This window comes from Melospiza melodia, chromosome W, assembly GCF_035770615.1.
Source record: "Melospiza melodia melodia isolate bMelMel2 chromosome W, bMelMel2.pri, whole genome shotgun sequence".
Lineage (NCBI taxonomy): Eukaryota > Metazoa > Chordata > Aves > Passeriformes > Passerellidae > Melospiza > Melospiza melodia.
In genome coordinates, this window is record NC_086225.1 from 58,629,704 (window position 1) to 58,657,511 (window position 27,808).

The window sequence follows — 27,808 nt, forward strand, 5'->3', positions numbered from 1 at the left end:
TGGATTGAAACAGAATTTTTACTTGCAGAGACAAAAAATTAATAAAGCTGCTTATCTTCATGTGTGGCTCAGGGGACAGGGGACTAACAGAGCCGGAAGTGCTCCCTCAAAGCCACCCTAGGGCATCCTTTGTACACTGGTGTGCCCAGCACACCTGTCTGCAGAGCCAGCAGATCTCCTGGGACAAGGAGAGTCACCCTGAGGGACTGGTAAATACAAGGTTTTTGTGTTAGCCTTTTGTTTGCAGCAAAATTGCTTAAATTCTGCTCACAACTATTTTGCTGGGGAAGAAGCAATGTCATGGAGAGTACATTGTCAGCCAGACCTTACTCTCCTAATCTGAAGATAATTCCCAACCCCTCTCTGTCAGAGGGCGAATGGTTACAGGAAATGCCAGGGTGATCCAGAACTGATGTAATGAGTTTGATGATTGGGAAACTCAAATCAATTTCGTTTACTGATCCCCAGCAGAAATCAGAAGAGATCATGGCTTCCAGGTTAAAGACCTTTGCTCAACTTTCTGCTGCTCTGAGCTAATCTTTCTCCACCCAGCCATCGGAGTGACCAGCACAGGTAATCTTTAACCAGTGGCCATTGACTGACAAGGATCACAGCATTTCTCCTCTGGTAACTGAGCTCTGGTAACTGAGTGTTCCAGCACTTGTAGCCCTTACCTCTGTCCATGAGATTGTGGTAAATATGCCCTTTGAATGCTGCAGTACTCTGGGATAAGCTGATAAACACCACCTTTGCCTCCTCTGAGCCCAAGAATTCCTGTAGCAATGTCCTCTCAAAAATTATATGGCCATATCCAAAAGTGATGTGAGTCAGCACAGTTACTGACATTCAGAAAGCAAAGGGATAAATTCACTTCCACTGTTGGTTATGTGTAATTTTTCTCCATAAAAGATTCTGGCCTAAATCTTTGAATCTGGAATTTTAAGCCAAGGGAGCCATGCCCACAGCTGGTGGGACAGTGGCAGGATTTTTCCAAAGATGGCAATAGCCAGCCCCAGATCAGTTGAAGAGTATTATGTGCTGGAGTAAAGCCACAAGATACAGCTCAGGTTTTTGTCCCTGCAGTTATTCCTTCAGCTTTGAAGTGGTTCTTCCACTGTTTCTACACAGAAAAGACACCATCCCTGTGATTTCCATTTCCCTCAACATATCTTTCATATTGTATATAAGATAAATGAGAGGAAAGAGCTTTTGTAGGGATCAAATTGTGTCCTTTGTCTAGTGACACCTTACTCACCAGGAACTCTGCATATAACATGGAAGCACAGAATCATTTAGGCTGGAAGGGACTTTTGGAGATCACAGGAGTCAGTCCTCTGCTCTGAGCAGTGCCAGCCTCACAGTTAGACTGCACTTCAAAGTTAGATGATTTTGCTTGGGGTCATAGGTATGTATTTCCAAGGGAAGAATCTGGCCCTCAGGTCTGTGTGCAATGTATATTGCATTATCTGCCCCTGTGTCACCTTTAGTAACATTTAAACAAACCAGTTCCTTTTCTTTTTCCAGGAATTTCCCAATACTTTGGCATTTCATTTCAGAGAACTGGACCCCAACCAGTCTGCAGCAGTGCTGGATGTTGCAATGCAGTTCCAGACTTTCCCCAGGCTCCCTGTGGAGTGACCAGTGCTTCACCTACAGTTGCAGAGACCCATTTTGAGGGAAACTGGATTTTTTTTCCCCAGAAACACAACTCACAAACACCAAATAAGTGGTGTTTCTGCTGTGATTAAAAGTAGCACATTTTGGGGTTTTTCCTGCTAGTTTTGGACAACATGTGGCATTTTGGTTTTGGGTTGGTTGATTTCTTTTTAATATGAGGTCTTCCTGACCTAATATTGTCCTCTTTTATTCTGATTAAGCATATTGTCATATATCTTCTGTAGACTTCAAATGCACATCTTTACTTTCAGAGCAGTTCCGAGTAGCATAAGGAGTTTGCACACAGGATGCTGATATAATTTTATAGGTCATTTTTAGATACCTACTTTCCCCAAAACATCTTCTACGACTAGGGCAGACTCTGAAATAGTAGAAGAAATATTTTCGTCATCTTTACACTGTGTGCATGGACCAGTCCCAAACAAGGAATTACTATTTACGTAACAGGACTGGGATTAGGAATCAGCATTTTAGGAAACCATAGATTATTCTTGCCATGACAGATCTGCAGTCCAAGACAGATTTAAGCAAAAAAGATGTGTCATCAGCTGGTAACCAAGAGGGTGTAAGGAGGAGAGGGCAAGACACAGAATGTTTTCCAAATTTGATTTCATGATGGTTTTCTGCTGCTGGACGGAACATCCAGTCAAAATCAGTAAAATTACCTGGTTCCTCACTTTTGTGAAGTATTCATACTGAAAATGTTGCTTCCTAAACCCCCAAACTATTACTTCAGACTTTTCCAAAACATTCTAATAGAACACAAGTGGTAATGGAAGTAAGTGATGAAACAACTGTTAGTTAACTAGCAAATGTTCTCATACCCAAAATGTGACTTTATTTTATGTTCAGAGAAGATCTCAGGTTCAAATCCTATTTTGGCCTAAAAAGTGAAATTCATCAGGCCCTAAACTGGAGATTTATACAATCTCTTTGTTGGATGAGGTCCTGGGAGGTGTGTACCATCCCTGGGTTTGCCAGTGCTGTTCAGACAGGCTCAACTGAAGCCAGGTTTTTCCCCCTACTTCCCAGGTGTGCTGGAAAAAGTAAAACCTGAAAATTACTAGGCAAAGCAGACAGTACCTCAAAATTTAAGAAAGAAAAAAGATTGGCAAGCCTCAGCAGTGAACATGAGATGAGCACTGAGAAACTGATGAAATCAGTCTCACTGGCAGAAGTAAGCAATTAATATGCAGCCAGGGTAAACACTCTTCATCTCAGGGTTCAGCAAAACAAAGAGCTGAAACCCCCTTATCTTTTGCATTTTTCCCTCCCCACAAGTGCTCTCTGAAGGAACAGAGAAAATTGAAGTCTCTGAGCTTTTTTCCATTCTTTAGTCTGACTAAAGGTGACTCCGGCTCAGTGCAGCAAGGGTCATCTCCCTCCCCCAGATCAATATTTTAATATGACTTATCAGAACAAGAATGAATTGTTTACTTTAAAACCTCAGGATCCCATAAAGGGAGAGGGAAAGGTGTCCACAGAAAGCAGAGGCTTGCAGCAGCTGCCCACTGCTGGGAACTCAGAAAAGAATCCACGACTCCAAAGATTCAAGTACAGACAGTCAGCAAAACGTCCAGCGAGAGAATCCCAGTTCTGCCAAGCCCTAACAACACCCCAGAGGATCCTTTGGCTGTTGTCTCCGATGGTAAGTGCCTCCCTGAGCAAAATTCATGTGAGGAAAAGGAAATGCTAAAAGAGATTAACAAAAATAAAATAGTGCAGGTGGATTTCCAACACTAAGCACTTTGGCATACTAAAATATCCACACATACCCAGGGCTCAACTGTGTAATTTAACAGGATTTAATGTCTTGGACCTAGTGATCTCTACCTGCACTTGGAAAGAGATTAGGCTTTTGTTAGGGTAGTGTAAGCCACCCTGTTTATTGTTTTTAAGAGATGGGGTGCTGGGGAAGCTGACAGACTTTCTGGGGTACCAGGAACGCTTCCAGGCCTGGCCATGTGGGAAGGACAGGTTCTGTGACCCATCTCAAAAAACCCTCCTGAAAACACATTTGTTCTTTACAATGCCCTCTGCATTGGAACATCCCAATGAGATTCTTTACACAGATGCCCGGCAGAAGAGAAACAAAAGGGGGATTTTTCCTCTGATGTTTATGCTTTGTTTTCTCCCTGTAGCTTTCCTATTATTTTTGGGGTTTTTCCTCTTGCAGTACTAAAAACTCGTGGCCATTTCTCTTTCTTGCATGCTATTTTGTCTTGGAAGTATTCCTGTTGCTTTGCTGGAAGCTCCCACGTAGCTGAGGGACTAAAAATTGCTTATTTGCAGTGGCATCAGCTGCTTTGCTTTCTCCTTACATGTTCTGCAGTGAAGTCAAGTCCTTCTGCCTGGATTTCTGGGCTTTCCTGCTCTGCACAGGATTGCCAACCTTTTCCTCAGGGAGCTTAATTAGTAGGAATTTGCATGATCCTTCCCCTCTGCTGCAGAGAGTAGGCTGAGTAAAATGTGTTTGAGGAAAGGGAAGACACCAACACTGAGGGGAATTAGAAAGCCAGGTACAGCACCTCTGTCCCTTTGGCATTCATTTCTCACTCTCACCAGCTGCAGCACGGGCACATTTACCAAAACCAGCCCCGTGAACCTCAGGGCCACAGCTGCATCCTTACTGACAGAATGTTCTGGCATGACTGGGTTTTTGCCATCATTAATTCCAAAGACCCAGTGCCATGTGATGCTCAGGGTGTGCTGGAGCTCGTCTCCTTCTTTCAGAGCTATCTCCTTCATAGCTGGGACTGCATAGGAGCCTGACCTGTGGATCTGCACATCTGCCTGTTTTGTATGTGTGTTCAAATGCTCAGCACTGTCCCACTGCAGCACTACAAACTCAAAACACAGAACCAGTGGGACATGAAAACCCCTTGGAAGTCAGCCATGTCTGAGCATTTCTAGGCTTGCTTTCATGGCAGGGATGGGAATGCCAGATTATTACTTTTGTAATAATCTGGCATTCAATAAGTTCAATTTTCAGTATTTAGAAATAATAAAGGCTACTGCTGTTCACCCCAGCCCTGGTTTCTAACCTCCCCCCTTCCATGTGCTCCTCCTTCTCTGTTTTCTCTGCCTCTCTGCAGCATTCAGATATGATGATGGCATATAACTGAATTTCCATGGGTTACAAATCCCTGTGCAGCATATTTGTGTGCTCTTAATCCACTCCTTAGTCCACATAATCTTTTATGGGATATTTTCTACTCTCAGACTGCGAGTGTGCAGAAATGTTATTTGGCTAGCACGCTAAACAACAAGAGAAACACTCTGAAACACCCAGCCTGTGCAGAGATGAGCACCGCAGCTATGGACCCTAGAGTTTAATTCTCTGATGTACAGGTGCTGATGTGTCCCAGAAGAACATCATAGAATAGCACAGGGGCAGTAGGACCAGGACTATAGACCAGCTTGGCTGTCTTGCATGTGGGCTACTCAAAAATGCTGCTAAAAACAAGTATATGAAAATCAAATATAATCCCCAGCACTGTGATTCCTCAGGTCTGACATAGCTATAAAAGTCTGATGCTGATTCTGGGCTGACTCCACCACTTGGAGGAAGACACAGGCCCTTGCAAAAATTACTCATCCCTCTCCTCAGGAATTTGCCTCTAGAATAGTACAGATTATTTCTCAGGTGCTGTCCATCTCCCTTGTCTGTAAGGCCACTCAAAGCCATTTAGCTTTTACATTCTCACAGCTAGCAGAGACACAATATTCACCTCAAACCAATTCAGGATCCTGTGTCCCGCCTCCTTGGGAGGACCCTGATATGCCACATCTAAATATGCACAAACGTGGTCTTGTGTCTGTTTTGCAGGTCTTTGAAACCCCCTCTGCTGAAGTCTGCAGCGTGCCTCCAACACTCCTTCCCAGGCTAAGGACCTGCTCCCAGAGCTGTGGAGTGTGACAATGGTGTTTGTGTCCAGTCTATCAAACGCCATTATCACACTAAATAGTTCCTGGCAGACAAGGCATCGGGTCAGGAAGGTTTGGGACCTCTGGCAGTCCATCTTCCCACTGTGCTGAGGAATAAATAACCACAGTACGTGCACAGGAAGATGACTCCACTCCTTCTTTTAGAGGCCAAAGCACCAGAATATGGGAGAAATCCATATCTGACACATGCACTTCCAGATCCCCACTGTAAAGCACACCAGACATCTTAAGGAATCATCACTATACTGTCATCATTAGGAATGTGGATTTCCTTGGCATTAATAGGGCTGTGTTTCCCTCTGAGAGGTCAGCTTGTGATTTTCATTGAACTGACCAGGACAATAAAGCTGAAGGCAATTAGCCAATAGAGTGAAACTCCATCTCTGACTTTGGGACCTAACTACAACATACATTTGGAATATTAATTGGCTGAGATGCTCTTGGCATTTTTCAAACAGAACACTTCCCAAAATTCTGATAAAAATCTATTGCCTCTAACTTGAAACACCATTTATCCAATGCTTTCAGCTTTGTTCCCATCCCACCATGCTCAAGCCCCTTGCCTTATGTTCTAAACCTCCTGTTTTGGAAACAGTCACAATGTCCTCACAGAAATTCTTCTGAACGCTATTGTAAAGAATAGGCATCATCTGTAGGAACTTCCAAAAGCCAGGTACCAGCAGTGTACTGAGAAGCCTCAATCCCACTGAACAGTCCAAGATTTGTTATGCTCTGATTTGCAATGGAAGTGGTAACTTTAATAATCATCAGTGTGTTCCAAACTTCACCTTTCCTGACTTCTAGTTCTAAATAACCCAGCATGCATATGCATATGCAATACTGTGCAAATCTTGTACTTGGCATCTTAAATATATTGATGTTTCCATAGCAGCTGTACCACAGGGCCATGGATGTAGACACAGAGATGTTCTTCTCCAATGCCAGTTTACAGAAGCCTGTAAGGAAATCCAGGAGATGGCATAGTTTGTTTCCAAAACCTTGTCCCAGTGTTAAATCTCAGGCACCAAGAGCAGAGGATCAACTTCTTCCTTGGTTGCTGGCATCAGCATCAGGATGATTCCAAAACAATGTCAAAAGGCAAAAGACCAAAGTTATCCCCTCAGGTCACTGGTGCATATCACTGTCCTCAAGAGTAGTTTCATAAGTGGGATAGTGAGACTCAGTGCTCTGAAGAAATGAAGTCTCTAGGTTCTCTTGCCTTCTTGGGCACCATTTTCTTTACTGTTGATGAGTTGGGCAGATTTTTACTTTTAGTGGGTGTTGCTTTCCTCTGTTTTTGATGAGTGGTTCGGAGAGATTTCAGCCCCAGCATCTCACAGTACTCATTGCACTGGTGAAGGGCTCTGAACTGCTCAATGAAGGAAAAGGAGCAGTTGCCTTTAAACCCCTTGTATCTGTAGCAGCAAAGGGAAAACAAAAACAAAAACAAAAAACAAACAAACAAACAAAAAAAAAAAAAAAAACCAAATGGGAATTCAAGATTCATTTTCAGCACAGGGAGGCAGAGCATGACTGCTGACTCATAAGCAACTTGAAAGCAATAAGCAAGTCTCTTCTACCCATGCTGGCTTGAGAAGCATCGACTGCCACAGAAACTCAGACTGGGTCATTGGGAGGTGAGAGGAACCAGATAACAAATGGTGACACAAGAGGGAAAAGCACTAGAGGCAAAGCTCTGTGGGCTGGGTCCTGGCACTGTCTTTCATGGCATTAAATTGGGAATAAAATTGTCTGCTGGCTACCTTTCTCAGTAACATACACACAGGAAATCCATGCTACATCATTCTCTATGAACAGTTCTGGTGGCCACCATGAAGAAACAAGGTTGCTGCACAAGGTGTTTCAGAACTAGAAGCTGTTTCCATCCAAACATGTACATCATTTCCAGGCTATGCTGCTGCCCTGCCCTGGCTGCCTACAGGATCCCAAGGAGCCAAGCCCCTCAGGGAGGATGGAAGGAATGTTCCTGAGGAAGGCAGTTTCATCCAGCCCCCACTGTACCTCCCACCATGAGAAGTACAGGGCACATGTATCCCTCCTCTCTTCACCCTGCTCTGGATGCTGACAGTCCTCCCAGGGCCTGCTTTTTAAGCTGCATCAGATTATTTTAAAAGGTGCACCTGCTCTTCAAAGGAGCCTTTTTGGTTAAATTCTCAAGATGGAGAAGGAAAAAGAAAGGCCAGGGGGCTTCTCTCCTTTTTTAACCTTAATTAGTGCCTGTTTTACCCTGTTCCCTTGGCTTGCTGGACATCCAGTGTCCTCAGAGGTGAACTGTGAGTTGTGACTACACAAAGCCAACCAAACAAGATTTGGTTCTTAAATGAAGAGAGGATGCTCATTCCCAGCATCCAGAGAATATCCTTCCTCAGGCAGACTACACAGTGCTAAAGAGAATACTGCTGCTCTGAGAAGTCAGGCTCCTGCTGACAGACAGACCCTGCTCTGGAGACCCCACTCAGCTGGCTCTGAACAGCAGGTGAACCTTGAAGGGATTTTCCTCTCCTCTCCAAGTGAGCTCTGTGTTTGTTTAACCAAAGCAGGTTGAAGAGCCATGTCATTGTTACCCCAAGACTGCATCCTGGAGTCCAGCAGGGCCATCAATGGTTCTCTTGCTGCCTTGGAGAAATCAGAGACTTCAGACTTTACTGAGCTGCTCTCAAGAGCTCACAGATATGTGTTGTGTTGGTGGATGCACCAGACACACCCACAAAACAGGAATTTCACAGGCAAACAAACCTGCCTTCAGCAAGAGAATTTCTTCTATCCAGCACCAAACCAAACCAAACCAAATCTTCCTCAAATCTGAAGGGGAAATGTTGGATTTGCCCTCAGGCTTAAACTCCCCAATGCCTCTTGTTACCATGTGAAGGAAAAGCTACACTTGTCAGTGCCCTGGAACCAGGCAGAGTTTCAGATCCAGACTTGGCAACCAGCACTCCAGTTAATGACCATAACCATGGGTTACTGTGCTCCTGATTCCCTCCTTTCTGTGCACCATTCCTGGATAAATCCCTGGGCCCTCATGCACATTGCATGCAAAGAGCCAGGCACTGTGCTGTGCTGTTTTTGTTTCCGTTCGCCAGAGAGGCTACAGAGCAGCCGATTTTAAGGCTCAGGAGCGGCACTGTGGCCGCATTAAAAATGCTTCCCTGGCGTTCCTAGATCCACTTCGCCCTCTCCTGACAGAACTGCAGTGCAGCTCCTGCAGCACATTCACCCCACCGCTGCTTTGGGCTCCTCTGCTTTCCAGCTCCCTGGCAAAACACACAAAGCGAGGACAAAAGATCAAAATTCCTTCCTCCACACATCGTGGACTCTGTTTTGGAGTACAGAAGAGATATGTTCTGTGTCCCCTCTGCCAGCACAGCGCAAGCCACAGCAGTCCCACTCTGCAATTCTGGCTCAGTAGAACCAGTAGAAGATTTGTTCCCCCTTCATGGGACCAGGTTAGCTCTCAGCAGCTCGGCTGAACACACCCAAAGCAGCAAGACCCAGCAACACACAGGAGTTCTAGGCACTGAGTTGATTTTCCCCACCCATGTTCACAGAATTAAAAATCCAACTGCTGACATTAATACAGAGATCTTCTTTCCAGGAAAGGAGCATGCAAACAAAATACAGGACCAGGAAAAATCTGTCATCTTGCAGGAATACCATTAGCTAAATAACAAAATTATACTCAGCATTTTCAGGAGGTTGTTCATTTAGGGAAATTGTTTTCCTTTCTATATGAGGTGATCCTTACTACAGCTTGCATTGTGTGCTCACTTCCTCCTCCCCAACACAATGTGTGTTTTTATAGGAATCATTTCCCACAGTGAGCTGGACAACATTCACTGAAGCATTTTTATAAATCTTCTGATTCCTGAGAATGGTGTTGCCTAAATAAAACATTTATTACTCTTTTGGTTTGTAACAGGATGATGTACATTTATTTCAACTGATTTTACTTTGGATCTACAGCTGCAAGAGTAAATCCGTAAATCAGTCTAATTGAATGGATGCCAGCCTGCACATGTTCAAGATTCTCCCAGAATATTCTAGAGTCACATTTTTAATAATGGTATAATATAATATAATATTAATAACACTCTAATAATTTAGATGATATTGTGAGGTATACAGACAAGGTCTTTAGAACAAGGGCTGAACACATGATCAGATCTTCTTTCTCCTGCCAGATTCTCAAAGGAGAATATGAAATTAAAGCACTTACCCCCATCCCCTTTCCCTGTCCAGCAGCCACTGCCTACTCCTATCCACAGCTCTGCTGGCCTGTGTTATAACTAGAAGCCTTAAGTGGATTAAAGTTAGAATATTACAGGTCTACATCTTTACACATACACTGAAGTTTCCCCAAAAGAGCTGAAGCCTTTGCAACACGACTAGAAAACAGGCTCTAGCAATGCCCTGAATAATCTTTTGTTAAGGCTCAGAACTGCTGTTTTTGAGAGAGAAAGGGGAGAGATACCATCAAATCTCTTCACAATTGTCCTTGTTTATCAGGGAAGTGGCCAAAACACAGCATCCCACTGAGAAGAGTCTTTATAAAAGCTTGTGTCACAAATACATATCCCAAAGTTCTGGCACTTTTGCTGGCTGCAGGAGTGATTCTGGGGTGCCTTTTACCCCGGACTGCAGCCAGTGCTGGCCCCGTGTGTGCAGCCCTACCTTCCTCCAGCTGATGGACCACCAGGAGCCTTACCTGCTGTCACCAGAACCCTTCGTGTCACTTGTGAAATGCCCTTTGGACAAGCCCGTTTCAAGGGAGGTAGGCAGGAAAAACAAAGCTCAATCTACAGGGTAACCCCATTCTTTCATAACAAAATAAAAGTGTTTCCTTTACAGGCAGGTTTTTCATAAATATGAATACAAAGAAGTTAAAACGCTTAGATAAGGACTGTTTTCTTCTAAAGTTAAAGTAAGAATGAATTTCCAGTGCACCCTCCCCCATCCACATTTAACTGTGAAGAGTCAGAGGAGTAAAGCACAAGCATGCTGCTGAGAAATCACGTTCACTCACCCTTTGGCCAGGGTTGCTATGCCAACATCCGTTAACTTCATCCCTACACCTGCAAGGCAGCAAGGAAAACACAGAGTTTAGCTTATACTGGAATTTCTAGGACAATGTTCACATATGGAGGTGTTAAATATTATTTATTGAGTCACATTTTTCACTTTAATTATTTGTCACATTTTTTTCAAAGCATTTTAAAGCACCCCAGTGAAGAAGAGGATGTTCTCTGTGTCACCAGCAGTTTCTAGAAGTCAGGCTCATGCCACTATTTTGCAGCTGTCAGGGTGATCAACAGCACAGCTTGTTTCCTGAGCTAGGATTTTGTTCTTTCTCCTTCCTTTAAATTACTTCAGGGATCTTGTTTAGATGCCTTTTTGCTATTTTTTCTGCCTTCACATGTAAAAGAATATAGGATGTTCCTAAGATTCCAGCTTTTTCTGTTTTTCTTCCCCTGTTCCAGATATATTGCAGGACTGAAGAGGAGTCACACCCATGGGAGCTGAGGTAGCACTTAGCAAACATGAGGGTGTTTCTTCCCTATTCTTTTTGAAGGAATATATTTCTTCAAAACTAGCCAGGACCCAAAAGAAAGGGGAAGGACTAGGGTGTCATTAACACCTGAAGTCTTTCACTCAGCAGGTATTTCATTAATCTCTGCGTGGTGAGAGAAAAAGGCAGATTTGGCTCATACTGAGTGTCCAGATTCACTAAGGTACATGCAAAAGAACAACTCCTCCATTAAGAGTGTAAGATTTAGTTTCCTTTTCCAAACTGCCCTCTTACGAGAACATAAGCCTGATAAAAATTGCCCCTACTCAGACAACTCACCTTGCAGGTCAGTGACAAGCAAGTTCCCATTGGTCTTCTCATACACCCAGTGCTGAAAGGTGCAACACTTCTGGCCAGCCTCTGAATCTCTTCTCAGGAAATTCACTTCCTTGCCATCCTTGACAGAGTATTTCACAAACTCCCCAACCAGCTCCTCCTCCACTGTGGCATAGGGGATGTTATTAGCAGGGCGATGAATAAGAAAAATCTGAATGATTCTGAAATTAAGGGATAGAAACTAATAAAATCCTGAGAAATCTTTCAGTAAAAGGGTAAGAAACAGACAAAAGTGGCCAGTGATCTCAGAGAGTGAATGAACAGGTACCAACTCTAAACCAAGCTGGAAGAGCTGTAACGCTGCTCCCAGGTTTCCTCTTTCCTCTTTAGTCCTAGCAATCAGTGGGTTGCCATGGCACAGGATGGTATACATAGGCATATATATGTATATAAAATATATATTTATACTCACTCTGGTACTTCTCCAAAGCCTTCCAAGGGTTCAGCTTCAGCTGCATATAACTTTGCATACTCTCTCGCAGTATTTTGGACATAGCATTCCTGTATTACAACAGACATGCCTATGGGAATATTGCTCAAAACATTCAACAGATCATCTGTTTGAATCTGAGGGCAGCTTTGGCCCACAGGCGTGGATGACGGAGGCCGGGGCAGCTCACCTGCAGCGCCAGGCTGTAGTTCTTCTGCAGCAGCTCGTCGCGGCTCTTGGTGCCGTGGGTGAGGGCGCTGTGCACCTTCAGCACGCAGGGGTGGCCGGGGGCGAAGGCGGGCGCCAGCCCCTGCAGCACGCGGCTGCGGAAGGCTCTGCGGTGCATCCCCTCGCCGAAGTGCAGCCCCTCTGTCATTATTGCTCCGTGCAGTGTCCCACCGAAGTAGCTGGAGCTGAGGGGGTCCTCTCTGAACATCAGCTGCATGAATTCGATTTCTTCCACACCTAAAACACAACAGGAATCTCTGCAGGCACGTGGAGGGGTGGGCATGGGACAGCAGGTGCACCTCTCCAGAGAGGAGGAAAAAATGCTCAGTGGAAGCAGAAATTGTGTTCCTGAGGGCTGGGACCCCAAGCAGCTCCTGAGAGGCAGCTGCTTGCCGGTATCTAAAGCCAGTATGGAGAAAGGTGGCAGCTCAGGATCATAAGGAGAGAAGCCAGAGTGCAGCCTACAAGTCTGTTACAGATGAAATCAAGGAAGACTCTGGATTTCACCGCTTTAAATGTTCATTGGAATCCGAATGCAAAAAAATTCATAAGGGGGAAAAAGTTAAGCACTGAGAGAAACTAAAACATCCTAACCACACTTCAGGTGTCTCTAATAATAACATTTCAAGGACCATCAGTAAAGAGGATAAATAGGAGAACAGAACTACACAACAAGGAATTCCTTTCAGCTGTCCCTTGCAGTTACCTCTGGTTTAGCCTCTGTACACTATTGCTTCTCTTCAAAGCACAGAGGAAACACTGCACAGATAAGGCCAGAATTAGAACACTCCTTAATTCCACCTCCAATTCTCTGATTAAAAGTTATACAGTGCTGCTACATGATAAGTCCTGTATTTATTTTGCACAAGGAAATAAATGCTTAATTCTAATTCTTCAAGGGAAAGAAAGAAAAGTCACCATGCCAACTGAAGACCTGGATCTCTGCAGGCTGTTCAGGAATGACAACCCCACTGGCAAGGCACTATCTTTAGCTGCAGCACAGGCCACATGCCCGGTGTCACTGAACACCAGCTAACACACAGGGAAAGCATTCCAAAGCTCCATGCCTGCCTTGCTCCTGGATACAGTTACACAGCAGGTGACCTGCAAGAACCATGTGTTTGTGCCAAAGAGCTGCCAGTGTGTGTATGTGTGTGTCTCTGTATGATGCCATGCAATGCTACTTCACTTTATATTTACCTTCATAACTCTGTAAACTTGACAGACGCTCCAATACTAGGAGGAAGCAAGAAAAAAAAAAGAATTTTGTAGTAAAAAACTCTGAATGGAAACTGTCGTAGTCATTATTATTAATCAAAACTCTAAACTGGGGTTTACCTGCAGCAGTCAGATGAAACTCAGCAGTCACCTTCCCATACGTGTTATTCAAGCAGCAATAATACATCCCCTGGTCTCGGTAACTGGCTTCAGCTATTTCCAGAGAGACGGGAGAGTCATCCTGGGCACTGCAACAGAGCATTTTGTGCTATCACATATTTTACCTGTTTTCACTGGAAAAACGGATAAATTTGATCTCTCTGCACCATTTGTTAAGACGCAGCATAATTATTCAGCAGATAATGACATGTATTGATACTACATTTAGTATTGCAATACAACAATCAAAATCAGAAGAGTTAAAACAAGAAGAATCAGAATAGAAAGTTTAAGCAATTCATGCAACTTTTTCTCTCCACTTAAAAGAACATCTAAGAAGAATCCTTCCTACAAAATTTTTCATTTTCTCAGAAGTGAGCATTTTGATGGAAATGTATTTTCTTTCTTTTTTTTTTTTTTTCTGGATAATCTTAATTTTGCATTTTTGAAGCATTCTAAACAGCTTTTTAAATCAGAATACAGAATTACAAGGAAAATACCAGAATTACAAGGAAAATAACTAATTTCATTAAAATGGAAAGGGTAGATGCTGTTAATGCCCTTAAGAAGCTTTTATTTCCACCCTTCTCTAGGTTAAATGAGGTTCAAACCTCTTTGGTATTTTTTTTTTAATTTGGATGACACTGGCTATGAACAAGCTGAGAGGTGATGTAGCACAAACTGTGAGCAATATCAATGCACTGTGAGAAGATCTGCCTCCTATGAACAGCAGTTACCCCGAAACTCCCAGTCCTTCAGAAACATTCCCTTACCTTCTCTGCAGCCGAGCCAGTACCTGGGAATCTTTAGTCCATATAATGGTGGAGTCACCATGAATGTCACCAAACTGACAGCACAGCTTAATACTTCCAGAGCAGTCGGGGAATAACTCTGCTTGGATCTTCTTCAGCAGCCTGGGGGCTTGAAACACAAGAACCACAGTTTAGGATTTGATGACAATTACATTGTTTTGGCATTTTAACATTTCACATTAAGAACACAAATGCTGAAATCCCCGGTAAGTAATTATGACTTCTGGTGTCTCAATACTAATAACTAGTAGAATTTTTTAGCTGATCACAGCCTGGGGAAAAGTCCCAAAAGGTCCTGCCAGCCTGGACCTCTGCTAGGACTTTTCACTGCCTCACAGAATACTCCAGTGTCTTTGCACATGGGCATGGTGCGGGCAGGGGGCTGGAGGGGACTTGGAAAGAAAGGGAATTGACGTGGACTTAGAGAAAGGTGTTGGGATCGGCCCCGTGATCATTCAAGTCACTCATCCCTGCTCGATGCAAGAGATGTAAAATGCAAGATGTTTTGTTTCCAACTGTGTTAATTCTGAGCTGTTGCACTCTGAACGAGGTAGCATGGCATGTGCCCCCTCAGGGATCCCATTCCTGCAGATTACAGTGTACTGGTGTTACTCCAGTAACACCCAACTTGAAGGGTCAGGCACACTGCCATGGTTTTCCCCATTCCCAGTTCCAGGCCCCATCCAGTCCAGGTCTCCCCACTGGACTAGCAGTCCCTGAGTCCTGGGGCATGTGAACCGCGCTGTATCAGGGCTAAAGTGACACAGACAGGACCTGACAGCTCTAGAAATAGAACTAATGGCTCCAGATTCCTGGCCTGGCCAGCCTTCTCTCCTGCAGCTGAAATACTGCAAAAGAACACTGAGTATATTCCACAGCAACCAAACCAGCCTTCCCATAGTGCCAGGGAAAGGGCCACAACTGTCCTCTAGACCACAGACATACTTCAGTCGAGACTGAGGCAGAGCTGAAACAGGTGAATAAAATTCACTGTTATCTGATGCAGCCTGAATGTTTAAAACATTTTGCAAGTGTAGCCTCAAGCAATGGAAACAGGTCAGGCATTGAAGGAATGTGTCTCCCCTCCCACACATCTGGTTCCCTGGAAAAGGATGCATCTTTGAACAGAGACAAGTCTGGGGTTTTTTAAAATGTGATTAGAAAAAGTAGAAGTCTCATGAGACCGCACAGTAATTTGAGTGTGTGAAAAGCTCCACAAATGTGTAGCTTACCTTTAGTCACTGTTCAGTCTTGCTCTGAACTATTAAATCATTTTATGATGTGAACATGAAATGTCATGTCAGAAGGTAAAAATAAGACCTTGGTCCTTATACCATATATATATGGGCAAACTACCCATAGCAACAACAAATCCCTCATCCGCCCAGAGTCACAATCCTGCTACAGTGTTAGCAACCTTCTAGAAACTCTGGCAGCAACCCAGATCTCCTTTCCATTATATGTTTCCTCTGTCAGTTTAATATTGCTCATTTCATCCGTGTCATTTTTGCAGCAGGGCAAAGCAATGCAGAACCAGTCAGAAGTCAGCACACAGGACCTCAAAACATTGTTTATCAGTGGCACCCTACTGCTAACAGTAACACTTGGCTAGTAATAAATCCTTTGGCAACCAAGAGGGGGGAATTGCAGCTGGGAGCTGCAATGCAGGAGCATAACTGGGAACAAGCCCTTTGGGAACAGAACAAGTAGTGGGCTTGCAGCTGCTATGTGGTGTGCAGTTATGTGGTACCATTATGCTGTTCCTCCATGCAAAGTTACTCCAAGAGGCCAATGAGGCAGTGATTATTTTAAATAGGTTACAAAGCTCATGAATTGAATATACTTGCCAGCTGGGAAAAGGGTTCATCTCTGAGGCATGGACACAGCACTCATTACTAAGTGAACAAATCTGGAAATAAAGCTCCATGAGGGCAGGACACCTTTAGCTGACTGAGTCAATCTGAAAGAGGCCTGCAGTGCCTTTCAATAATCTTAATTTTGTACTGTAGCCAGAATGATGGGAAAGGACAGAAAAGAAAAACCATTTTCTCTTACCTTTGCTATCTTTTTTCAAAATGAGTTTCCTTTGCTCTTTTCTATCCTCTTTATGAATCACGCCTCCCTCGCTCTTGCCAGACTTTTTAGCGCAGCTGGTGTCCTTGTTGACACTTCCCCTCTCCTCCAACCTGGGTTTTTTGGACAGAGTTGCTGGTGGTAATTTCTTCTTAGCTCCAGCAGCTGCATGCCCACTCTTTGTTGCATCCTCTTTACATTTGATGGGCTCAGGCTCTGCAGCAGCCACTGGTATCTGGCAGGATTTTGACCCTTCCTGATTTCTTTGACTTTCTGTGATGACTGGGAATGGATCAAGAGTGGTCCACGCCAAAGAGAATGACGGAGTTCTTCTGCGGGGTGGTTGTTCTTGAAAACGCTGGTTGTTCCCTGAATCAATTGGTGGCAAATTAACTAAACCCCTTACCACAGTCTCTTCTGTCCTGACTTCCTCCATTTTATCATACTCAGTGGACTTAACTGAATTCTCAGCCTCAGCTATCTTGCTGGAAGGGATCAAGTCAGGACAAGGCTGCTCTGTGTTAATATTCACAATCTGTTTTGGAGCCCGGGAGCCAGTCAAAGTGTGCAAAGGAGCCTTTGCTTCAGCTTCATCTGGGTTATATTCAAGAGCTCTTGGAATCTCATGGTCGTTTTCACCCAAGGCTGCTTCTCCTTTGGTTTCTCCAGGGACCCTCTGTAACAGACCCTTCAACGGCATGCAGGAAATTTCCAATGTAGTTAAATTTCTGTTTACTTTGACTCCAGTTTGTATGGTTTTGACTCCAGTTTTTCCCTCATTTCTTGTGGCAGGACACGCCACTGCAGATGCACTGGGAAGGCCCTCTGAGTGGCTTACAGATGTGGGGAAGGGCAGGGTTTTGTTTCCAAGCAGCTGTTGGGAATGCAGCCAATCCTGGGCGCCTCCATCCTCCCCACCTGCTGTGCTGTGGTGCTCACTCGGAACCTCCCTGGGCAGCGGGGCGCTGGCTGATGTTACACTTCCAGCTGCATAGGTGGGAGTTTTTGAAGAATCTATTTTTAACCCTTCATCAGACCTGAAGGTGCTGTCAACAGAAAATGAATGCTGTTCTGCTGTATTACAAGGGGAAGCTGCAATCTGACTCTCTGAAACCTGACTAACTCCTGAGTCACAGGAAGCTTCAGCCCTGTGTTCCTCAGGTATGCAAATCTCTGTCTGTTCTCCTCCTGGTTTACTTGCTTCACAGCTGGGCACTTCTAGATAAAAATCTCTTAAAAATGGCTCCCCAAAAGGGGGAGAGACTGCCCCTTCTTGTTTTGCTATTTCTGGCAGTTGGTCTGTATTTTGGGGTAGATTCTTATGTGCTATGGTTTCATGAATCTGAATTAAACTAGGCGATTGCATTACATTACTGTTTTTCTGTGCATTAGGAACAATTTGAAAATCCTGACAGCCATTATTTTTTGAAAGATGGTAGCCGTCAGAATTAGTGAAATTTGGTGCACTCAAGCCTGAATGATTTTCTTTTTCTTGTAAATTCACTACACAACTTTTATGTACGGAGTTAACAGAAGAGTGTTCTGCATGTGTAAACTGGCTGGTATTTTCACTGGGGAAAATGTCTTCCAATTCAGGGAAATAAGCCAGTTCTCCCCTCACTGGATAGCAGTCTGTAAAATGACAGCCTTCTCCAGGTATAGACTCATTTGTCATGGGTGTGTTGTATTCAGTGTGAAGTAACTGTCCAACTGTCCCATGTGACATATCTGATAAGTCAGCTTTGGGACATGCTAAATTACCACTCTGAGTACTTTGTAACCCTTGAGGAGAATCTGCTTCGCATGTTTGGGCAGCACTATTAACAGCAGGCTTCCCTTCCCAAGCCACAGTGGATCCATTCCTGCCCGTGGCCATTGGCTTCGGCTCCAAGCACTCCTGGGTACTTAGGAGGACACTGCTTGCTGAAACACAAATGGATGGTGTTTCCCTGTCATTCCCAGTGCCAGAATTCAGACAGACACCATCTGTTCCTACCACTTGTGCAAGACAAATGTTTCCTATGGATGCACTCTCACATGCTGCAGCTCTCTGCAGGAGGATATCAGAAACATTGCAGTCGGCCTTCTCAGCTCTGGGGTTATGAGCTGGTTCTGTGATGGGCCCCTGCTCTTCTATCAAATCCACTGGCAAAGGACGATTGGAACAGGTCTCCTGCACAAAGTCCAGTTCTGTGACTTTGATATCTGTCTGCCCTGTACCTAAACTTGGGATGCCTCTGCTTTCAAATGGGATTTGATAGTCTGAGTCATCTTCATGAAGAAGTTTCCACAGCTTGTCATGCACTGCAGATATATCAGCATCTCCTTTGCTGAACTCAGGTTCTCCAGATTCCAGGACTGACTTGGGATTAGCTTCAGACACAGCCTCATCGGCTGATTGGCTGCAGAGAATATCTGGGTTACTGCTCTCATGTATGTCAAGCCCAGGCCTCTGCTCTCCCTCCCCTGGCTCATCACACAGCTTTGCAGAAGAGAGAACAGCACACAAGCGTTCCTGTTTATCAGGAAGAGAGTCCATATCCCATAGAGGAAAAGGAGAAATGTTATTCTTTGACATTTTGCCATTCCTAATAATTTCTTGTCCGGAGAAGACCTGTTGGTGACAACCTTCTCTCTTTTCACAAGGAGCACAGCGAAGAGAAGAGGTCTGTAAATCTGCATTCTTCACTTGCAGCGTGTTTTCAGTAGAGAGCTGGCTGGTGCCTGCACTCTCACAAGTGCTGAGGATGCCTTCCCTTTCTGCGCTGGGCTCCATACAGAGGTTCTCACAATTCTGGGTAACACTTTTAAGATTAGCACCTTGACTCTTCAAAGAAGGAGAATAGAGCAATGTAATTAAAAATTAGAACTACAGCTTGACACAGGCCTAAAGACTTGCATTTTTTTAACTTTTTTTTTTTTTAATATTTGTCAATAATCAAATTTCTGACTTGTAATTATCAACATAAAGGATTGAAATCAACCTCCTGGGTCTGAGTCTGAAAGTGTTGCTCCTTAGAGAAGGATTTGTAATGAAGCTAATCAATTTTACTTCACAGTTTCTCACTGTTTTTTAAGCAGAAATGGTTTTGCAAGGTAATTTTCCTTTGCAAGCAAAGCCGCCATGTTATATTTATATCGCTCTGTTTGTACAAAGGGAGTGTAACAAGCAATCCCTAGAATACAGACTAGAATACAGACTCACTGTCTCTGGGTCTTAGCTCCCTCAAATCCACTACATTTGGGAGTGCTTTTACTTTATATTGTTCTCCAGCAATCCGCCTTAGTGGATCTTGCCACTTCCCTGTTTCATGCAATGCCACTCAAATTCCCCTTTCCTAAAATGACGCTCCCTTTTAAATGGCACACCTGCCCTGGAGTAGCTGAAATACCTCAATATCTGTAGTTATTTCATCTGCTTTAGACAGGTGAAACAAAAGACCTGAGCTGTGCTTTATCCTGCAGAGTGACAGGCACATCCTGCCAGCCTCCTGCTGTTCTTGCTCAAAAGACAGAAAAAGAGGAAGAACTACAATATTTTAAAGGCCAGAAAGTGAGTCATCTGCCAACAACACAGAGCAACAGGCTGACCATGCACAGCTGTCAGGAGCCCATGCTCCAAAGCGGTACAGATTTTCTAAGGGATTTTTTCTTGGTGTGTCTCCCAGGAAAGACTGGAGCCAACTTAAGACATGGGCAACAAAATGGGATGTTAACTGTCATTCCTAGGGTAGATCCCACTGAATGAGCAGGACTGGTGTCATGAGCTGCAGTGACTCCGCTCAGGACTCCCCTACTTGCTCTGACACAGAGCTACAGCCGCTCAGGCCCGGACCGTTCCCTCGCAGCACCGAGCTCTCATCTCAGCCAGACACCCAATTACCTGTGTCAGTTCTGCTTCTCTCCTCTTTGGATAACAAAATTCAAAATTGTCTACAAGTGACAGAAATCTGTCTTGGCAAGGTCAAACCAAGTATCTCTCAGATTTTATGTGAATAGGCTGTTCTGATATGGAAAAAACCAGAATAATGGCTCTGTAACCCAGGAGTGACAGCAGCACCTTGTGCCAAGAGCGCTGAACATTGACCACTGACAGGGACCCAAGGGTGCTGACCACTGAACTCTGACAGGAACAGGGCTCTGGCTGAACACTGAACTCTGACAGGAACAGGGTGCTGGCTGACTGCTAACAGAACCAGATTCTCATGACACCCAGAAAAGCCTCCTGGCTCTCTGCACACTATGCAACATCACACAGCTGGCACCTTTGGTGTCTTGGAACTATTATTAATGAAGCTGCTCTGAAGCAGCAGGTAATTAAAGAATTTCACCTGAGGCTAGGCCATGAGGTCGTGAAAGGAGTGAGGAGCCTCGCACTTTAACTATCTAATGGAAGGAGAGTCACTCAGCACAGCAGGTGCTGCACAAGACACACTGCAAAGGTTGTTCCAGTTCGAACTCTCGGTGCCACGGGGAAGTGTAAATCCTTGGGTCATTAGTGCTGATCCCGTGGCTGCTCTGTACCCCTCAGCAGACCCGATTCCCATATGGACAGGGAAAATATCCCACCCTTCCAAAGCGGTCAGCTGCGGGCTTGCTGCGAGCCCCTCCCCTGGCTCCCGCAGAGCAGTCTCACTTGGGGGTACTTCTACAGAAACCTGTGTGCAGCAATAGATTTGCTCTAGCCTCTCTTAGATTACACAGGCAGATTTCTGAGGAGTTTCTGGCTTACTATATGGGTGCTGTGAGAAGCTGTCCACGTTTTTCTAGTGCTCCAAAAAAGGGAGCAGTATTCAGGCGGGATGCTTTTGCTTGGCTCATTTTCAAGACCACATAATTTTGAAGCTACACCTGAATTTCACTGTCATACACACATGTTTAAAAATAGGGTTTGGTGTGTGCCCAGCTCTCATCCTTTTGTGTACACCAATAGTAATTTTTTATCCAGTGAAGAGTTTTGGCCATGGAAATGCAGACTTACTGACTAGGCACAATAAGACTTTAAGGGGCTGCTCTGAAATTTGTGCCAGGCACCTGACAGCTGCTCTTGGCTTAGAGGCTTCTGGGATTTAAATTATTGCATTGGACTTGGGGAAAAGAAAGCAAACACAGCCTCTGGCAAACCACGGCCATACACCCTGTCAGGAAGCTCTGAGAAGATTCATTCCAGTGAGGGGTATTCCCCATCACAAGGACATCATGTGCTCCTCAGATGGGGTTGGAATTTTATGTACCATAAAACCAGAGAAACCTATGAGCATTTTTCAGGAAGAAGAATTCAGTGATTTCTGACTGCTGAAGACACCCCAGTGGTGAGATTAAAGTCCCTCTACTGTGACACGACAGAACTGGGAGATATTTTTCCCAAATGATCAGACAAAGAAAAGCATGTGCAACTGGAAAAAAAATTTTTTGTGACAAAGGAGTTTTTTTCTGTGCAATTAGCTACACAGCTTCAAGCTAGAAAAACTGGTGACAATAAGATGATTCATGATTTAATAGTGTTTCTATATCTTGAGTCCTTACAGTGTGAAATAAAAATGATGATTCAATTTTCCTACTTAGGAAAACTGGTAGAGTATCATACCAGTCTCTACAACTGTAGTGATTTCTCCAGATCATTTTCTACCAACAGTGTAAAACATGCAAGTACATGGACAGTACCACAGGGGTTTTAACTTTTAATTGGTTTGTATGTGTCAACTGTAACATCCAAGTCTTTCATTGTTTCATTTTTAAAAATCACAGAGCTCCATTCACCTCTGTAACATGAACTCTCTGCATTGAATTCCCTTCATTGTTAAAAAACCAGAGCAAACCCCTGCTGATTTGGTTTCGGTTTCCAGCACCATTAGTGGAGGATGGTTTTGTTTCTTGCATATAGATTGAAAAGAAAGTAAATGAAAGCATTCTCTGCTCAAATACCAACAGGTATTTGAGAAACTTTCTGGGTAGAAAGAAGCATTACTTTGCTAAGACCTGTGCAATACCCTCCATATCAGATTTCTCTATCCAGCTGTCCAGAGGCCCATTAGTGCCTCTCACCATTATCAGGCTCACTCTATAATTAGAACAGCTTAGGCTTTACTTGGGCCTTTTCTAAACCCAGATTTCCCTCCCAGCCGTAGCTGTCATTCAGAAGTACATGAATAGTATCTTTCAAAGTAATTTTGATTTTACAGTATTTTGTGACAAACAGGAATAAATTGCATTGAGTTCAGCAGAGCAGCTCTTTGTGTTAAAAGATAAAGATGTTACTTACCCCAAACGCGATGTTCTCATCTGGCACCTGGTTTTGCTCAGACGGCCCCCGAGTCCTTTTCCTTTCCCAGTGACTGTCGTTATCTGCCTCTTCTGTGGGACACAGAGCAGCCTGCATTTGCACACTCTCTGCTTCCTCGGGAGTCTGTGCTGAACAGACACCTTCCTGACTGGGAGACGGAGCTCTGGATTCCCTGCCTGCTGCTGCAGCCTGGAAAGACTGTCCTATAGTACTTACATATCTGCAAAGTTCTATAGGGTTTAACAGCTTGAAAAGGTTTCTCCTCAGACTTTCTGTTAAGGTACAGACAGCATGCTGTGCATTTTCCTCTGGCACATTCCTCCTCCCCTCCTCCAGCAGCAGTGAGCTTTCCCCCAGCACGTCCCCATTGGGGCTGGTTTCTGTCCTTGTCCCCGAAGCCTGATCGGGGCAAGCAGCACCTGTGCCATGGGCAGAGCAATCTACCTGGGCAGGGACAGTGTCCGTGGGCTCTGGTCCGTCCCTTGAGGAACCTGCAGCCAGAGGGTCACTTCCATTAGTCTCTTCCTCACTTCTGGGATGTTCATTTCCAGTGGCTGCAGAAGCAACATGCGCTTGATTCTTCTCTTTGTCTTTCAAAATGGCACTTTTATCTCGGTGCTGTCCAACAGTGAGAGTCATCTCTGTCTGCAGAGCTGACTGGCTGTACATAGAGGGGTCTCTCCTTACGTTTACTCCTTTGATTTTTGACTGATGCTCACAGAAGCCAATGGGGGTATCCATAGGCGTAGTGTTATCTGACACTTGGAACACACAAGGCATTTCACTGAGGAAGTAAGCACACCCATCACAATCCTTACCCAGTTTTAGATCATCTTCATCGCTTTCCAGTAAAAATTCTAATTTCTTTCTCCAGATTTCATCTTCATGCACTGTAAGCACATCTGAACATTCAAAGTACTCCAGGTCATCATCAGACAAGTCATCACTTACGCTTGTTAGTTTCTCTGAATAAATCTCCACAACAGCAGCAGAATTTTCAGAGTCATATTTTCCAAAATCAGTGAGATTACCTTGGAAAGTGTCTGCCTGCTCACCCAGCAGGGAATTCCTGCTTAGAGGTCTGCCCAGCCCAGTCCTTTTACATGCCTGGACATCGGCCAGAGACTGAGGAGATCCAGAGTCTTGTGTGTTAAGGCAACAGTTGCCTGTGTGACAAGTGGTTACATCTGTGGGGTGGGAAGGCACCTGCCTGCTGCAGTATTCCTCGGCTCTTCCAGCAGTGACATCAACCACACCGTTAAAATGAAGCAGGTCATCACTATCCTCTGACAAATCCCTCAGGCAGGAAAAAGTTGCCTGGGATTTAACTACATTCTTAACATCCATGTTGTCTTCTGTGTTAGGCAAGTGTCTTGAGGGATTTCTCAAGTGGAGACAAAACTCCTGCTTTGCTGAGTTTCTCAAGCAGTAAATGAATGATTTTTGAAGAGTCAGAACCTGATGAAATCAACACAGTCTCACCCTCACAGGGGGAACTCTTGCATTGTTCAAAATGTTTCCCATTTTCCTCATTCTACCCTGAAGACTGTCACGAGTTCATTTAGGACAACAACAAATTCTGCGCAAGTTTTGTTCTTTGTATGTGGTTCTGGGTCAAGAAAAGTCATTCTAGCTCTCAATGAAGTGCAGATCTTGTTCTGTGCACCTGCAAGTAAAAGAAACGCAAAGCTTAAAATTACTTCTGAAATGGCTATAGGTATTTTCTAAAAGGTGGTCAGTTGACACATATTTGCAAGCACTTTCAAAATAAGAAATCATTATTTAAGACCCAAGATCAGACGTTAAGGCAGTAACCCTAACCCGGCTGTCTATGCAATGACACTTACTGGCAGTGTCTGGAGTGATCTGTGCTAGGAGAACAAAACCCTGAGCACACCCACACACGCGTGTGGCACCTCGACAGGGGCTCTAGTACACAGCCTTTCACCTTTTCTAAATGCAAACAGGAACCTGCAGACAATGTACATTTCCACACGGACACCACTGCTACAGCTACCTGCTGCTTTGGTGGTCACATTGGCACAACAGCAGGCTATTCCTTGGATTGGCATCATAGGGACATAAATCTCAAACTCTGTTTGTAGAAATGTCCAGAACAACCAGCCTGCTTAGACTTTATAGGGCAATTTCTGTTTAAAGCAATTCTCTTGTGCTCTGGCTTGATATTTGTCATTCCTGTGCTGAAAGAACATGAAATGAGGCGGGCTTGCTTCAATTTCCTGCTCATATCAAGTTTTCCCCTCAAGCAGGTATGCAGTAGCACAGTGGTGTGGCAATGCTGAATTCACATAAAATCCAAGTGAGATACACCAAAAGGCTTCCACTGGCTGAATCCAAAGAAATGTGGAATAATTTCTCTTTTCCTGTAACAAAGCCCCTGTTTCCCTAGCATTCCCAAATGTTAGTATTTTAGATACTTGAGAAGCTTTTGTACACTGCTAGGAGCACTCTGGTTCATCAGTCACCTTGGAAAAGGTGTGACATGGTAGCACTGGAAAAGTACTGTAGCAGTTTTGAGTCAATTTGACCTCCTGGAGGATGCCAGACTAAGGGCTCTGAAAAAAAGTGACTACATTTATTCCAGAATTAGTGAAAAGCAGTAGGAAAAGCTTTCTTGCCATGTAATCCAATGAAGTAATTTAAAAACACCTCTGTTCCTTCTCCTTTTCCTTCTCCCTGCTTGTGCTGGAATGATGCTTCCAGCCGGTGTCCCTGCCCGGCCCCAGCGCTGCCTGCAGAGCAGGGCCCAGCTCGGTGCCGCGGGAGGGAGAGAGCGGGAGCGGGATGGAGCCCGTGGGTGACACAGCAGCGGCTGCCCTCTGCCTCTCCCTAAAGAGCACCAAGCTGCCAGAGATACCTTAGCTCCCTTTGGGGAAACCTGCCACCAGCACCTCTTCCACAGTCACCTGGCTGGTGAAAAGTGGGGAACAGGAAGGACACAACATCAGATGTGTGACAGACACTTTGAGTCCATGTACGGCAAGGAGCCCAGACAAACAGCACGCGGGGCAACCAAAGCGGCCTTTCTGATCTCACTGCTTCCCTTTTCAACACCAATGAATATATTTAACAGGACAAAAACAGAGCAGTAGGGATTCATCTTTTCCTCATCCATTGTATTACAGTACCATGGAAATACCCTTCAGAGTTCAGCCTCTCCTCATTAGGCAAATATGCATTTGTCTAATGTTTCCTGTTGCATTCTTTCAATGCTTCTCTCATTTTTGTTTTCAGAAGACCAGATGGCTCTCTCCTCTCTTTTGGAGGTTGCAAATTATTTTAAAAGCAGGTAATTTCCCCAGCTGAAAAGAGCTCTGGCAACATGTTCTTAATGCAGATTGACTAATGCAGAGCCTTTACTAAAGCCATTGTACTAGACAGTTATCATTGTCTCAGTTAGGCTGCACTCTGACATTGAGGGGAAAAGAGCTGTCAAGATTTCTCCATATGAAAATTACATTGGGTTTCCATGCACTGTCAGACACAACCACAGAAATGAAAGCAAAATAACATTTCAGGAGAAAACTGCATGGGTTTCCACCCAAGACAAAGAGATACTATTTTTTTACATCTGGGAGGAAAGTAGAAAGCATTAAGATTTTTTAAAAATCCAATTACTGAATTTAGACATAAACTGGAAAGAGAACTTCTAGTACGATACCCTCTCAGCTCATCAGGAAAACTTGTGACAGAGGATGCACAGTGAAATTCACAAAGGGAAGAGGAATGGGACAGACCATGGTAATTTACCATCAGCTATTGACCAGTAACCTGAAATGAACTCACTTCCCGATAAACTGGGAGTTGAACACTTGCTGGCAGAAGACATGAGGACATGCCAGGGTGCTGTGGCTGCTTGTCCCAACTCTCACTCTGAAAACCAATGATGTTACTTGCTGAATCAGGCCCTGGCTCACAACAGGAGGCACTTGAAGCCCAGCCACACAGGAGGAATTCACACACCAGGTTTGAGCAGGTCACGGCAGGAAGTATGCCTGCTTTGGCTCTCAAATCTTCTGTAAACAGATTTTCCATTTCGGACTGATCAGAACCATGGGGAATTTTTATGGTAGCCCTTGAGGCAAATGAAAGACAAGTTCATGCTCAGCAGTGCCTGGGAACTGAGATTCAGGGAGAACAAAGCTGGGAGCAGCACGAGAACAGCAACCTGACAACTGTGCTTGGGTGTGATTGAGGAGAAATACTGAACCGATGCAAACCTGCAACAGTCAGATTAACAAAGCAGCAAGAGACAGATGGAGCTGCTTCACCAAAACCCTTTGATGGCAGGAAGTTATCAGGGTTTGTGAAAAATAATCCATTTCAAATAGTAGTTAACAAAAGAATGGCTGGGAAAAGCATCAAAATGGCTAAAACAATCACTCAACATTTCTGTAAGGCATATATATAATAAAACAAATTCAAGTCAATTTCCAGAAGAGGTTTTTCATTTAAAATTCATACTTTGTCATAATTCCACACTGGTTGTGAAAAGTCTATTCACTCTTCATAATGAAAGTATTGTCTGAAATTCCAATTCTAAATATAAAATTTGACTGTTCAATATTATCTTCCTTGAAATGACATCACTCCTAATTGAACCTTATTTTTATACATTATTAAATATGTTCAATATTTGATAATTTATTTCAACTGAGATCAAAACAGTTTTGAATTACACTTTAACATGGAAGGAAAAAATTTTAAATTATTTTATATTTTGTAGGTAGTTCTGGTGACAAAGCCACTTCTGGTGATTTCAGAGGGATTATTCCTAATGTCAGAAAAAAAATTAACTACAAAAAAATATAAACTTGATTAAACTTAAAAAGTGGCCATTAAATTTTCTCTCTTGCATCACATTTTTCCTACTTTATTTAAATTATTACCAAAACAAAAAATCCTCCTGTGAAAAATGACCAGATAATACTGGCTTTTGCATTTAAGTATTAGCCTATGCATGCTGTTAGTGATTATAACTATTTAGAAATAGTAATCAATTGTAAACTGGTTTTAGCTGCATGTTAATATTACCT

At 43.9% G+C, this 27,808-nt stretch overlaps 1 protein-coding gene across 1 annotated transcript; it reads right to left on the reverse strand.

Annotated features, from left to right (window-relative positions):
* On the reverse strand, positions 1 to 26,807 carry ALPK2 (alpha kinase 2). Its single transcript, XM_063179545.1, has 11 exons — positions 26,736 to 26,807; positions 22,731 to 24,209; positions 16,451 to 19,295; positions 14,357 to 14,504; positions 13,545 to 13,672; positions 13,407 to 13,442; positions 12,169 to 12,443; positions 11,961 to 12,049; positions 11,492 to 11,709; positions 10,670 to 10,718; positions 1 to 7,040 (listed from the first exon to the last, which is right to left on the reverse strand). Exons 1-11 carry the CDS (start codon positions 26,805 to 26,807, stop codon positions 6,806 to 6,808), a joined length of 5,574 nt encoding a protein of 1,857 aa, XP_063035615.1. The 3' UTR covers positions 1 to 6,805.
* Between the last annotated feature and the right edge of the window lie 1,001 nt (positions 26,808 to 27,808).